This window comes from Arthrobotrys flagrans (assembly GCF_004000055.1).
Source record: "Arthrobotrys flagrans strain CBS H-5679 chromosome Unknown unitig_8, whole genome shotgun sequence".
In the NCBI taxonomy this organism is placed as follows: Eukaryota; Fungi; Ascomycota; class Orbiliomycetes; order Orbiliales; family Orbiliaceae; genus Arthrobotrys; species Arthrobotrys flagrans.
In genome coordinates this window covers 1,996,865-2,008,318 of record NW_027137553.1, presented here as the reverse complement: position 1 = coordinate 2,008,318, position 11,454 = coordinate 1,996,865, and the positions used below count along the sequence as shown (strand labels likewise).

The following is an 11,454-nucleotide window of genomic DNA, read 5'->3' as shown; positions in this document are numbered from 1 at the left end:
TACTCTACGATACCCCTACATTATCATAATAGTCATCACCAATGGACTCCCAAGAACAATTCTACTTCTCCCTCCTCCGCATCTCAACGGCGCAGATGCTCCGTCATGCCGGTCTAGCTGGTTCGCGGCCGTCCGTTCTGGATTCCCTCACGGGTACACCTCCCTCCTACCACCGCTAAGGATCACCCTCGATGCTAAACCTATTTTTATACAGACATGACGGCCCGCTACCTAACCCTCCTAGGCACCACCGCCGTCTCGATCTCCGAATCCTCCAATCGCGTAGAACCCGACCTCCCGGACGTCCTCTGCGCGATGGAACACGTCGGCCTTCTCCGGCCCTTAACTCTCTACAACGCCGATCTAGACGATACGAGAGCGATAGACAACTTTATCACCTGGGCCAAAAGCCCCGAAATCGAGGAATTGAGAAAAATAGCCGGCGTGGTTACCGTCGAGGTCGATGATCAGAAGGAGAGGGATGAGGATGTCAATGCTGTTGTTCCTGATACCACCGGTGGTAGCGGAGGTGTGAACGGAACGAGTGGACCTGTTGCGACAAAGACGATAAAGATGACAACGACGGGAGCTAAAAAACCTGCCGAAAAACCAAAGGAAGTGGAAACCGACATCCCCATTAAGCGCGAGAGTGTCGACGATCAACCTACTCCTTTACCGATGGATATAGACCCCATGCCGCTGGACGACAGCATAGCAGCTACGCCGGGACTGGGATTAGGCATCTCGGGCAGCGGAGCCGGAGATACAGAACCACCAGGGGACGGGATTGAAGAAGAAGGAGGCAAAGGAAGGGTTAAGCTTAAACAGGTGGATTGGTTTACTTCGTTGAAGATGAAGGAAGATGCGGCGAGGTTCAAGGGAACGGTGTTGGGGAAACACATTGAGAAGAATGTGGTTGTGGAAGGGGGGGATAGCGTGGACGTTGAGCTGCCCGAGTTACCATAGCGTGGTAACGACTCGGTGGTTCGTGGGTCTGAGAATGATAAACTCGTGCAGGACGAACTCGCGAATGACGAGCTCGGGAAGAAGAAGCCCGAGGAGGCCAGTCCCGAGAAGAGCAGGCGAACCTCGTTGAGAATTCGAAGGAAGCGCGGGGAGGACGAGCAGCCCGAAAGCGATGGGCAAGAGACAAAGAACGAAGAGGGCGGGCCCGAGGACAAGCGGAAGCACAAGGAAAATGACAACAACCGGTCCGACGGACACGAGACAGGGAAATGTGAAAAAGATGGTGCGAAGGACAAGAAACAGAAGCTGGGACGTAAGGGAAATGACAATGAGCTTGGTGAGAATGAGAATAAGAATAAGACCAGGCGCGGGCGTTCGGGATCGTTGGGTTACGGGTTCGGTATTCGGCGCAGATCTCCCGGGGATTAAATGTTTAATTCATTTTAGTCCAGCACGGTGGTTTTTGCATTTCATGTATTTGTAGATACTTCGATTGAATTCTCTTAATATTTTTACTTTCAAAGTCGTTCGAACGTTCATTCGAGATTGAGGCTGTTAACCACCTTTGGACGACACCTTATTCCAACTTCACCCAACGCATTTTACAACTTCGAGCCTTCTAACTATTCTTGTCCCAACGCACCGAAATGGCACACTTACGAGGACCGGTAAGTCCCCCCTCGCAGTCGCTATATCACGTTCCAGGCTGAGCTGAATTCTATATTTATTTTCCCCACAGGCACTCCATCCAATATCCCAAAATGCAGTTTGATTCCCCTTGACAGGTTCCACGCAGGTACCGCCACTAAGTGTTGGTGAAGAAAGCTGACAAATAGCGACCACTCTCAAAAGAAGGGATCACGTTGCCAAAAGTAGTCACCACCCAAGCCTCTCCAGCCGGCCTTGGGGCCTCGTACGGTGCACAGGATCGGTATGCCTTTCCCCCAAGGTACATACGGTATACGAGGTTGGGTTTGGAAATTATACCAAGCCGGTCTCGAGTTTTCAACAGTAATCTCGAAGGGCTGATCTGTTGCAATATTGTTGCCGTTGTGATCAAAATCGATCGCACCCGCTGCGGACAATGCATTTATATCCGAGTTAGAACCCCAAGGCTTCTTGCCGAGATGGTTAAGAAATCTATCTGACACTAACCCGTGTGGTCTGACGTTCCGGTCCTTTCTTGTTCTTGTTCCCTAGACGGGAACAAGTGTCTAGAAAAAGTATTTGGAAGGTTATATATACTAGCAGGCCAACTCCACTTGCCTTTTTCTCTCGGATTGAAAATATTCTTGTTCTCTGGCGCCTAATGGCTGGTGAGAAGAGGTTTTTGGAATTAATATCTTGGTCTTTTCACTATTTTTCTCGTCTCCCGTCTTCGTCGTCGGTATACCTGCTGTTCTCGATTCGGAACTATACCTTCGATAATTAAACAGGGGTGCGACTGGTCTGCTGGATTTCGCCTCTTTCCTCCGTGCCCGCCGGGACCTTGTTCGCATTCGCATTTTGATTCATTCGCTGACAGCTCTGGATCTGATCCAATTCCTCGTGTTCACACGTTCGGAGTCCAGAAAACCTGCATTGTCATCCTCATCGGACTGCGCAACGCACGCACCTGCGCCTTCATACCTTATTGCATCGACATATCCCCCTCCGAGCCAGGCGAGATTCAGGAAAATCTCCGATCGGATCGTCTCATCGTGCTAAAAACGTTTACTGTCGGTTTGCTTTTCCGGTTTCCGTTCGACCTATTAGAAAGACGAATTTGGAGCTTACCCCGGGTACCCGTTATACTTGCGACTGCCTGGTGAAATCGAACCTTTTTATGCATGTGGGGAGGGGGTGCGCAAGTAATCGAAAAAGTAGTTGCGAGCAAGGGGGAAAAAATAAACCCCACCATACCATCGCATAAACGTTAACCCTTGGTGAGATTTTTGCTGCGAGGGGGTGGACGTCCATTTCAAAGTGTCCCTCGCGCAGCACGACCCGCTGCCGCCGTGCAACGAGGCTAAAGCTAGGTAGCTACGAATATCTCTCCAGATGTCGTCAAACCAACCTTATTCCCAGAACCCATTTGGGGGTCAGCAACAATTACCCCCCGGCCAGCAGCTACAACAGTACTACCAACAGAAGGCCAGAACTCCAAGCCTTCCCAACAACGCTGCAGGAGGACCCTCGGGTTATGTGGATCAAGGGCTCTCGCCAGGTCAATTTCAAGCTCTACCTCAAGACTACGGCCAAGGATTGTCGTCGCCACCCCCGGGACAAGGAAATGGTGAGGAATCATGGATATGTTTATATATCTCTTTTTATTTTTCGATCCTTTTTTCGTTACCGGCCGTTTTGAATACACGAACCCTGGTACTTACTTACATACATGGGAAGTGCCGCAATGCGCATTGCATTCTGATTGACCCCGCTGACACACGTTACTCCTGCCGCCGCCCTACATGTACCACCCCGTGCTTTTTCGTGTGTATCCTCTTTTTTTTTTTCGCTGAGGATTGACATGGGACGGGCTTGGGTGATGATGGCCCCGCGAGCAATAAGAAGCTGTGCGACCATCCTGTCGGTGGCACCGTTGCTTCTTTCCCGTAACGTGTTTTTTTTCTTTCTTTTAAATTTCAAGTTTCCACGAAATGTTTCCATCCTAGCCTCCCACCTCGTCTCGTTCTAGCCTTTCTATGACCTTATATACAATCCCAAATCTACCCTTCTTTTGTTTTGGGGCCGCAGCTAGCACGAGGCCACATAAAATTCGGAATCGATAAACGGGATTGGAGATTTCATTTCCACTTTACCCTACTTTGTGATTTGATTCCATTTCAATCTCTCCAGCTTCTTCTTCTTCTCTTTCTCCTTCTTTCCCTTTTTCAGTTTTTCCCATCTTTTGGAATTCTTTTGGTCCCACTTCCATTGGGGTTACGGTCTACAAACCATGGACTTCAACAACTATCCGAATAATGTACTGACGCCGCCCGAATCCGTGTCGGACAATGCAGGGAGAGACGAACAACTTTCGGACGATCCGTCAAAACTAAGTGGGTTCTTTAAGAACATAAGTTTCGGGAATCGGACGACTAAAGGTATGTGACTTCATCTTGCATAATTGAACTTGATACATCGTGCCCTTTCCCCCCACCCCGGTCAGTCTGTTCGTTGGTTTTGTTGAAGCTCGGCAGAACGACACGATCCTGAGTTATTCCGTTCCATGTCGTTGTTTGTCTTGGTGTTTTCCTTTTCCATCCTTTGTTTTTCTTGCCAGATTGTTTTTCTTGTTACTTTCTTGGTTTTCTGTGTTTCCGGTATTTCCAATTCGTTTTGGTTTGCGGTTGGTGGTTTCGAGTTTTTTCAGCTGCTCGATACAACACCCTTGGAGGTGTTTTCCAAATCATCGGGCTCTTAGCTCGAGGCCGGGACCTTAAACGGGTAAAGTGATTTGGAATTAGCAAGCGCATTCCCACCGCTGCGGCGACGAACAAGACAAATCTTGACATCCCTGCCCAGTCGGTAACCGAGCTTGTTTCCTTGCGAAAGGGCTGTTAGCTTGGAGCTGGATTTGATAAGCTTCTGACGACTACCTCACCGCGCTCGCTACGGCTGGGTCTCCACCCTCCTCCCCAACAGGAAGATCCCCATTTTCATTCGATCTTAGCTTTCCTTTTTTTGTTTCAGAATTTCCAATTCTTTTACGGGTATAGTTGCAATTGTATTATAGAAAGGAAGTTCTAACCTTGTTCTCAAAATATAGATGGCCAGCCCGCCAAGAGACGCGGACCCAAGCCTGACTCCAAGCCCGCGCAAACTCGACGCCAGGTATTTGATATTCCCTTTCCTCGGTGTTTATGAAGTGGTTCCTTCTTTTTTTTTCTTTTTGGCCCCGGTTCGCAGATCGGAAAACTTGACCCCATTCTGGTATGCTGCATTCAACATGCAGGAAAGCTTGCTTTTCCAATTAATTCCTTGGGCCGATATCTTCTATCTTTTATTATTTGCGTCTAGTGCGATAAGGCTTGTTCCAGACGAGCCTCTTAACGCGGCATTTGCCCATAAGCAATTTGTCAAGAAACAAAACGACATGTTGCGATCATTCATATTTTCGATCTGCGGGGCCACATCTTTTCGGTGGCGTTACTTGTACAGCACTGGGGAGAGGGAAAAAAAGTATTTGAGTATAATATCATTTTACGAAACAAGGCTAACGTGTTATTCGTTGGTGGGTGATAATCTATAGGAACTTAATAGGTATATATGACCCTTCCACCTTCGTCCGATCGATTGTAGATGCATTCAACCTCACCACCTTCCAAGAGTGTCTGCCTTGAACTCGGTTTTCTGCATCTGCATCCAGAAGCAGCTTACCTTTCGTACTTACTTTTACTCTTGCTTGGGTCTTCCCTTCACTTATAACCCATCCCTTCCCCATTGCATTAATCATCGAACAAACCAACCCTGTTCCTTCGTTTCGTTCTAGAACAATCATCGCATCCATTTCTTCCGAAGAAGGCATCAAAGGCTGACCACCTCTCCTTACTTTCTTTTTCTTTCTTCTTTTCTTTTTCAATAGACAAGCACAGCGAACCCATCGCGAACGTAAAGAAGCTTATCTCAGACAACTCGAATCCGAGATCACCCGCCTGCGCGAAGCCTTCTCCATAGTAACCAAGGAGAAAAGCAGCCTAACGAACGAAAACGCGGAGTTAAAGAAGTATCTAGCCCTCCACGGTCTCTCCTGGCCGCCGGACCCGTCTATCGATCCCACTTCTGCTTTAGCTCCTGCTCCTATCCCCCCCCTCCTCCTGTGCCATTAGGATCAATGCCTGGAATTCCAGCATCGTTGGTGGGTGCTCAGCCGCTTGCACAGTTGGTTACGGCTCCGACCGCGGGTAGTAATTTTGTATCCCCGACCGGACAGTACGGACAATCGTCTTCGGGGCTTACTACCTCGCCGAATGTAAACGGTGCTTTCGATGCTATCGGTATCGACTTCGTGCTTGCGTATGTCTCCCCACCCTCCGCAACCAACCGTAAAAACTATATATACTAATAGCGCAAGAGACATTTAGATTGGAGCGACCCTGCATGGAGCATATCCAGAAACTTGTCCACGACTCATTAGAAGACCCCAATGGCACTGCCATCAGCGGTCACGCTTTGATGGCGTCGTGTCCGCCGGAGTCTCACATGTTGGATAATCCGGATACGGATTGGGGTTCCAGGACGTATGATTTGCAACCTAGCGAGTTGAACATGTTGTTGAATCTTTCGCCGAAGTTGGGGGTTTCCGGAGAGGTTACGCCTATCAAGTGAGTTTCTTTTCTGTTGATGTTCGTTGATGACTTCTGTTAACGCGGGGTCGTTGTAGTGCGTGGGCGATCATCCAGTCGCACCCAAACTTTTTACAGTTGACAAGACATGATTTTGCGGCCATTAAGAACGAGTTGGTGCCGAAGGTCAAGTGCTACGGGTGAGTTGTCAAAAAGGTCCTCGATCCTACAACTCTCTCTGATACTTTATGATTTTAGATTCGGCGCCGTCCTGGAAGAATACATGGTCGAAGACGCTTTGGATGCGGTTTTCGCTGCGAAATACGCACTCGCGAACCAGAGAGTCAACAACTCGCACTATAGCTTCTAAAAAAGATCCTCTGACCGTGACTTTGGTATTTTCCGGAGGGGTCTTGGGGTCTAGATTTTATTTTCCTTGAGCTTTTGTTTTTAATTTTCCTTTTACATACTGGGCCATTCATTTCTTGTATGATCTTTTTAGCGAATAGTTACTATCAAACAAAATCAATTCATTCATTCACTTGCTATTTTCTAACATCGGCTATAGTTGGATATATTCAAATTGATCGCAAGTATGCATATATACTGGAAATCTCTAGATCTTTCGAATTGACCTCGCCAAGATGCAATGATCGATAAAATTAGTTTCCCCGTATCACGATTAACGGTCATTGGTGAGAAAATAGGTTGAAACTCTTCGCCGCCGACATCATCCAACACTGCCGCATTTTTTCAAATAAAATAAAATAAAATAAAATAACATCGGGATTATATTTAGCTTAGCTGCGGCTTGCGCATATATACTTCCGCTAGCTTGGACACTTCAGCATCTACAACTCGGGCACCATGTAAGAAAAACTCCAGCTGCAGACCGGGGGGAAGTTATAACCAAGCCTGGAATCATTTTTTGGAGAAAGAGGCACTGGTTGTCACCGTCCATGTCCCTCTCGCACGATTATATTACCCTCTCGAATTCTTACTCTGCGGGCTTGTATATATTATAAGCCTCCACCTTCTTTTCCCTCTTGCCGCAAAACGTCCCTTTTCCCGTCGGCGGACCCATCACATTATTATATACGCGTATTAAGCTAACCAACCGGGTTCGAGTTAACTTTGTCATACCTTGTTCGAGTTCCCGTGGGCTGACATTAAAAGTCTTGGGAGACACGAAGCCAAGCTTGTTAACATATGTACGTATAATAAGGCGGACTTTGGGTCGGCCTTGCGGGGAGAGAGGGTAATCTTAACTTCTTTCTGTTCTCTCTCCATAGGACGTCTTCCCCTTCGAATGTTAAGCGCATTATTTAAAACTACGGGGTACTTATAGCCAGACCCCCTACGTCCTTGAAAACCGGTCAGCGTTTACAGGCAGTGCGGTTGGGTCGGAATACAACAGGGTCAACGCACTCCGTTAACTTTTATCGATATCCACAACTTTTCTCGTAAAGCTTCAAAACATATCATCTTTCCCTGCCACCTTCATTTACAACTTTTAAACATCCGATCTTATCAACCATCTAAAGAAACCAAAACTAAAGAAGAAGTGAGGTCATCATCCGATTGAAAGAACCCAAAATGCCCTTCGGATTCCACAAAAAGGACAAAGAAAAGGACTACGTCGACTCCCCGCACCCCCCACCCCCCGGTGGCTACGACGGCCCCGGTCGCCCGCAAAACCCCTCCCTCCAGACTCCCGAATTCCGCATGTTCCGCTCCGACACGACAACTCAAGAAGAAATCTTCCCACCATCCCACCCCCACCACAACCCACCGGTGACGTCCCCAACGTCCCCCGACTCCCAAAAACCCCACAAGAAGCGTCTCTCATTCCTCCGCCGGGGTTCTTCGAGCGGCGGACCGCCACAGGCTAGCGGTAGTAGCGAACACGTCCCGACCGGTTTGATAAGCCCTACGACCGAAGGGAATAAAGGTGAACAGGAGGATAAATGGGAGTGGAGGGCGAGTCAATTGGGACTCGGCGGGGGTGGAACGGGGAATACACCGACGAGGGAGAGGAGCAGGAGCAGGAGTAGGAGTTTTAGTGATCAGGGGACCGATAAGGATATTCAGGAGGCTATTAGGTTGCATGAAGCTGGTGGTAAGTTACTCTACACGAACCCATGTATACGCAAAACGATACACTGGCTGATATGATTGAATCGAATAGATCTCGAAAACTCAACCAAACTCTTCCGCCAGCTCGCCGACCCGCAAGGCGCAAACAACCCGCTCTCCCAAGTCCTCTACGGCCTCGCTCTCCGCCACGGCTGGGGCACAGCCCCCAACTCCGCAGAAGCGATAAAATACCTCCAAGCCGCGGCCGCGAATTCCGCATCGATAGAACAGGAAGCCCTCCGGGCCGGTATGAAAAAGGGTGGTGCTGCGAAGGGAGAGTTGGTACTTGCTATTTTCGAACTAGGGAATTGTTTCAGACACGGTTGGGGGACGGAGAAAGATCCCGTTGCTGCGTTTAATTATTATCAGACTGCAGCGAATTTGGGGGATACGGATGCGATGAACGAGACCGCTTGGTGTTATTTGAACGGATACGGGTTGAAGAAGAAGGATAAGGTTGGTTTTTTCTTTTCAAAATCCCCCGGTTTGATTCCGATGGCTTTGAAACTGACATTCGAGGAAACAATTTAGTGGCTGGCGGCCAAATACTACCGTCTCGCGGAAGAGAATGGTAACAAAACGGTTGGAAATTCGTGGATATATAAGGATAAATATGTCAACCCTCCAAAGTAAAGGGGTGACATTTATATCCTAGGATGGACCATAACATCTATCACCTCCGAAGCCGTCGGCTTAGGGAAAGGGAGAATCGCAATTGATCATGAGAGTACATTGATAGCGGGAGTATTGTATTGCCAGTCATATCCATAGTATCTGAATCTATACTTTAATAATATCCACACTCAGAATATTCTACAGAAAATATACAAATCGAAGCCAACAAAATATGATTCTAACGATCTTAAAAACAATCTAAAAAAGACCTCATCACTCAACCTTCTTCAACCTCTCCTTCTCGTCCTCCCCCCCACCCCCGACCGAATATTCATCCAACAACCCTGCCTCCTCCGCCATCCGATACAGCACCCAGATGTACATACATCCGAACGCCCCAAAACACAATACCGCATTCCCCACCACCCAAATATCCGGAAACCTTTCGACGATCCCCCCGTAATCGTAAGCTCCGCAATATGCAACCCTATAGCGCCTGCGTATACCCCCAAATGCAATATTTTCGCATATAATGACGATGGTAGCTCGTGGAGTGATAGTAACCACGACCATAGCCCCGTTAGAACCGTATACTGCAATCCTAGTCCCTCACGCTTTAATAGCGGCCACATCCTAATCCCTGATATTAGCACCCCGAAGAAACCTATAAGAAAAGGAATACTCACGAAAACATGGCCACGTTGTTAGCCCACCCAACCCAACTCAACAAATCCCTATCCAGCCCCCCAGCGACAACCAAAGTCATCGCCACCATCGGCAAAAGCACACTCTTCTCATGAACTTGGAAACTAAATAAAAAGAAACCCCAAGCGCACCCCGCAACCCCCCATGGCAATAACCTCTTCTTCGGCCTCAAAAATAATAACAAACAAGGCGGTAATATGGCGAGTATGGTCAGGAATAACGATACCTTCTGTAAAGTGGGTGTTGAAAGTCGTTCTCGGTATTTAAACACAATGTTAGTTGCGCACCAGAAGTTTGCGACTTTATCTTCCCAGAGACCTCGAGCGAAGGGGAAGACTCGGTGGACCATTTGTCCAAGTTGCTCCAACGCCGTTTTATCCGGGCCGTGGAAGATGGCGAATGGAGCGACCATTATTCCAAAAGTCGAGATGACGGTAATACCCAGCAATGTCAGCGTTTGAATATCAACCTTCAACAACCCCCCGATATCAATCCCATTTCCATTTCCCCCATCACCCCGAGTATTAGACCCAGAACCCCCAAAGCTAACGCACAACCCCGCCAGATACGCAAACACAGCAGGAGCATAATAAAGTCCCATCTGCTTAAACCCCAATCCCATCACAAACAAAAGACTCCCCCATAACAACCTATCTGCTAAAAAGTTTGCGAAAGCAAGGATGCACAACCCCAACATTACGCTGTTGTATTGAAAATGTCCGTAGTCGATTATTATCAATCCCGGTGAGGAAAGGAGTATGGCTAAGGCGATTATACGGTCGTATTTATCCGTGCCCGAGGCGCGGGAATGCCATTTTGTGAAGATTACGACGGAGGGGATGTAGATTAGGTAATCGGAGACGGCGACCGTTGCTCGCATGAAGACTTTGTGGTTGTAGGATTCGTGGCCGCGGGAGGTGAGGAGGGAGAACCATGATGGGTTTACCAGAGAGCCTCTGTGTGGATTTTAAGTAATTTATGTTAGCCCGTCTATTTGAAGGTCCAAGTTAACTAAATATTGTAGCCTTCGACCAACATTTTACCGCACAACCAGCTATGATACGCCGTCAAAGGCGGGTAATCCAGGCCCCACCATTGTAGATCATACCAATACCACTCGCTGATAGGAAGGTGGATAGTAAGTTCCATCCAATGCCTCTGTGCCTCGAAGTCGCCGTACATGGGAGGCGTGTTCTCTCCTATCCCCAGCAAACAATCACCAATTAGCAATTGACACCATATCCCAAACCCAAAGAACATCTACGAACCGGAATGCGGCCCATACGTCACCGCCCACCGGAATATAAACGCCGTAATGAGTACGGTAGGAATAGCAAGACGTCGCATAGACGACGTTCGGAGTGGATGGAGGAGCGAGGCTAAGGGGAACGGCTTGGACGGGAGTTGCATGGAGTATGACCGGACATGACGTTTACGTTTCCGCGCCTTATGCGAGGCGGGTGGTGGAGGCGCCATGTTTTGAAGTTTTGCGCGCTCGTAGGTTTTGGGTGGGTTTCGCCGTGAAGTGGGATGTGGTTTACGTGGATCTCGAGATGTTGGGGTTAGTTAGCTGGGGGAGCTGTGGAGGCTTGGCAACCGCCCTACCAATCGAGTTATGGACAAAGAAATAGATAAAACTCCATCGAAACAAAGGTCACGACGGATTTGTCAATCGGAGGCTCGGAGACATCAAAGGTACTCGAGTTACCTCAAGTTCTTAATTCTTAAAACGAAAACGATATGTAGCTATATGCGGATGCAATCA

General features: G+C 48.2%; 4 protein-coding genes across 4 annotated transcripts; 3 read left to right on the top strand and 1 right to left on the bottom strand.

The window, feature by feature from the left end:
- Positions 1-41: 41 nt before the first annotated feature.
- Positions 42-1,395, top strand: DFL_007085 (uncharacterized protein; the record flags this gene model as incomplete). Its single annotated transcript, XM_067636612.1, has 3 exons — positions 42-153; positions 215-912; positions 967-1,395. 3 exons carry the CDS (start codon positions 42-44, stop codon positions 1,393-1,395), a joined length of 1,239 nt encoding a protein of 412 aa, XP_067488211.1.
- Positions 1,396-3,006: 1,611 nt separating this feature from the next.
- DFL_007084 (uncharacterized protein) lies at positions 3,007-6,603 on the top strand (the record flags this gene model as incomplete). The annotated part of the gene is made up of 10 exons (XM_067636611.1): positions 3,007-3,241; positions 3,969-4,052; positions 4,718-4,782; positions 5,201-5,211; positions 5,534-5,674; positions 5,740-5,806; positions 5,882-5,964; positions 6,033-6,272; positions 6,332-6,433; positions 6,492-6,603. 10 exons carry the CDS (start codon positions 3,007-3,009, stop codon positions 6,601-6,603), a joined length of 1,140 nt encoding a protein of 379 aa, XP_067488210.1.
- Positions 6,604-7,829: 1,226 nt separating this feature from the next.
- On the top strand, positions 7,830-9,002 carry DFL_007083 (uncharacterized protein; the record flags this gene model as incomplete). The annotated part of the gene is made up of 3 exons (XM_067636610.1): positions 7,830-8,352; positions 8,422-8,825; positions 8,901-9,002. The coding sequence occupies 3 exons, from the start codon at positions 7,830-7,832 to the stop codon at positions 9,000-9,002; spliced, it is 1,029 nt and encodes a 342-aa protein (XP_067488209.1).
- Positions 9,003-9,257: 255 nt separating this feature from the next.
- On the bottom strand, positions 9,258-11,165 carry DFL_007082 (uncharacterized protein; the record flags this gene model as incomplete). The annotated part of the gene is made up of 5 exons (XM_067636609.1): positions 9,258-9,480; positions 9,555-9,617; positions 9,671-10,645; positions 10,726-10,888; positions 10,958-11,165. The coding sequence occupies 5 exons, from the start codon at positions 11,163-11,165 to the stop codon at positions 9,258-9,260; spliced, it is 1,632 nt and encodes a 543-aa protein (XP_067488208.1).
- Between the last annotated feature and the right edge of the window lie 289 nt (positions 11,166-11,454).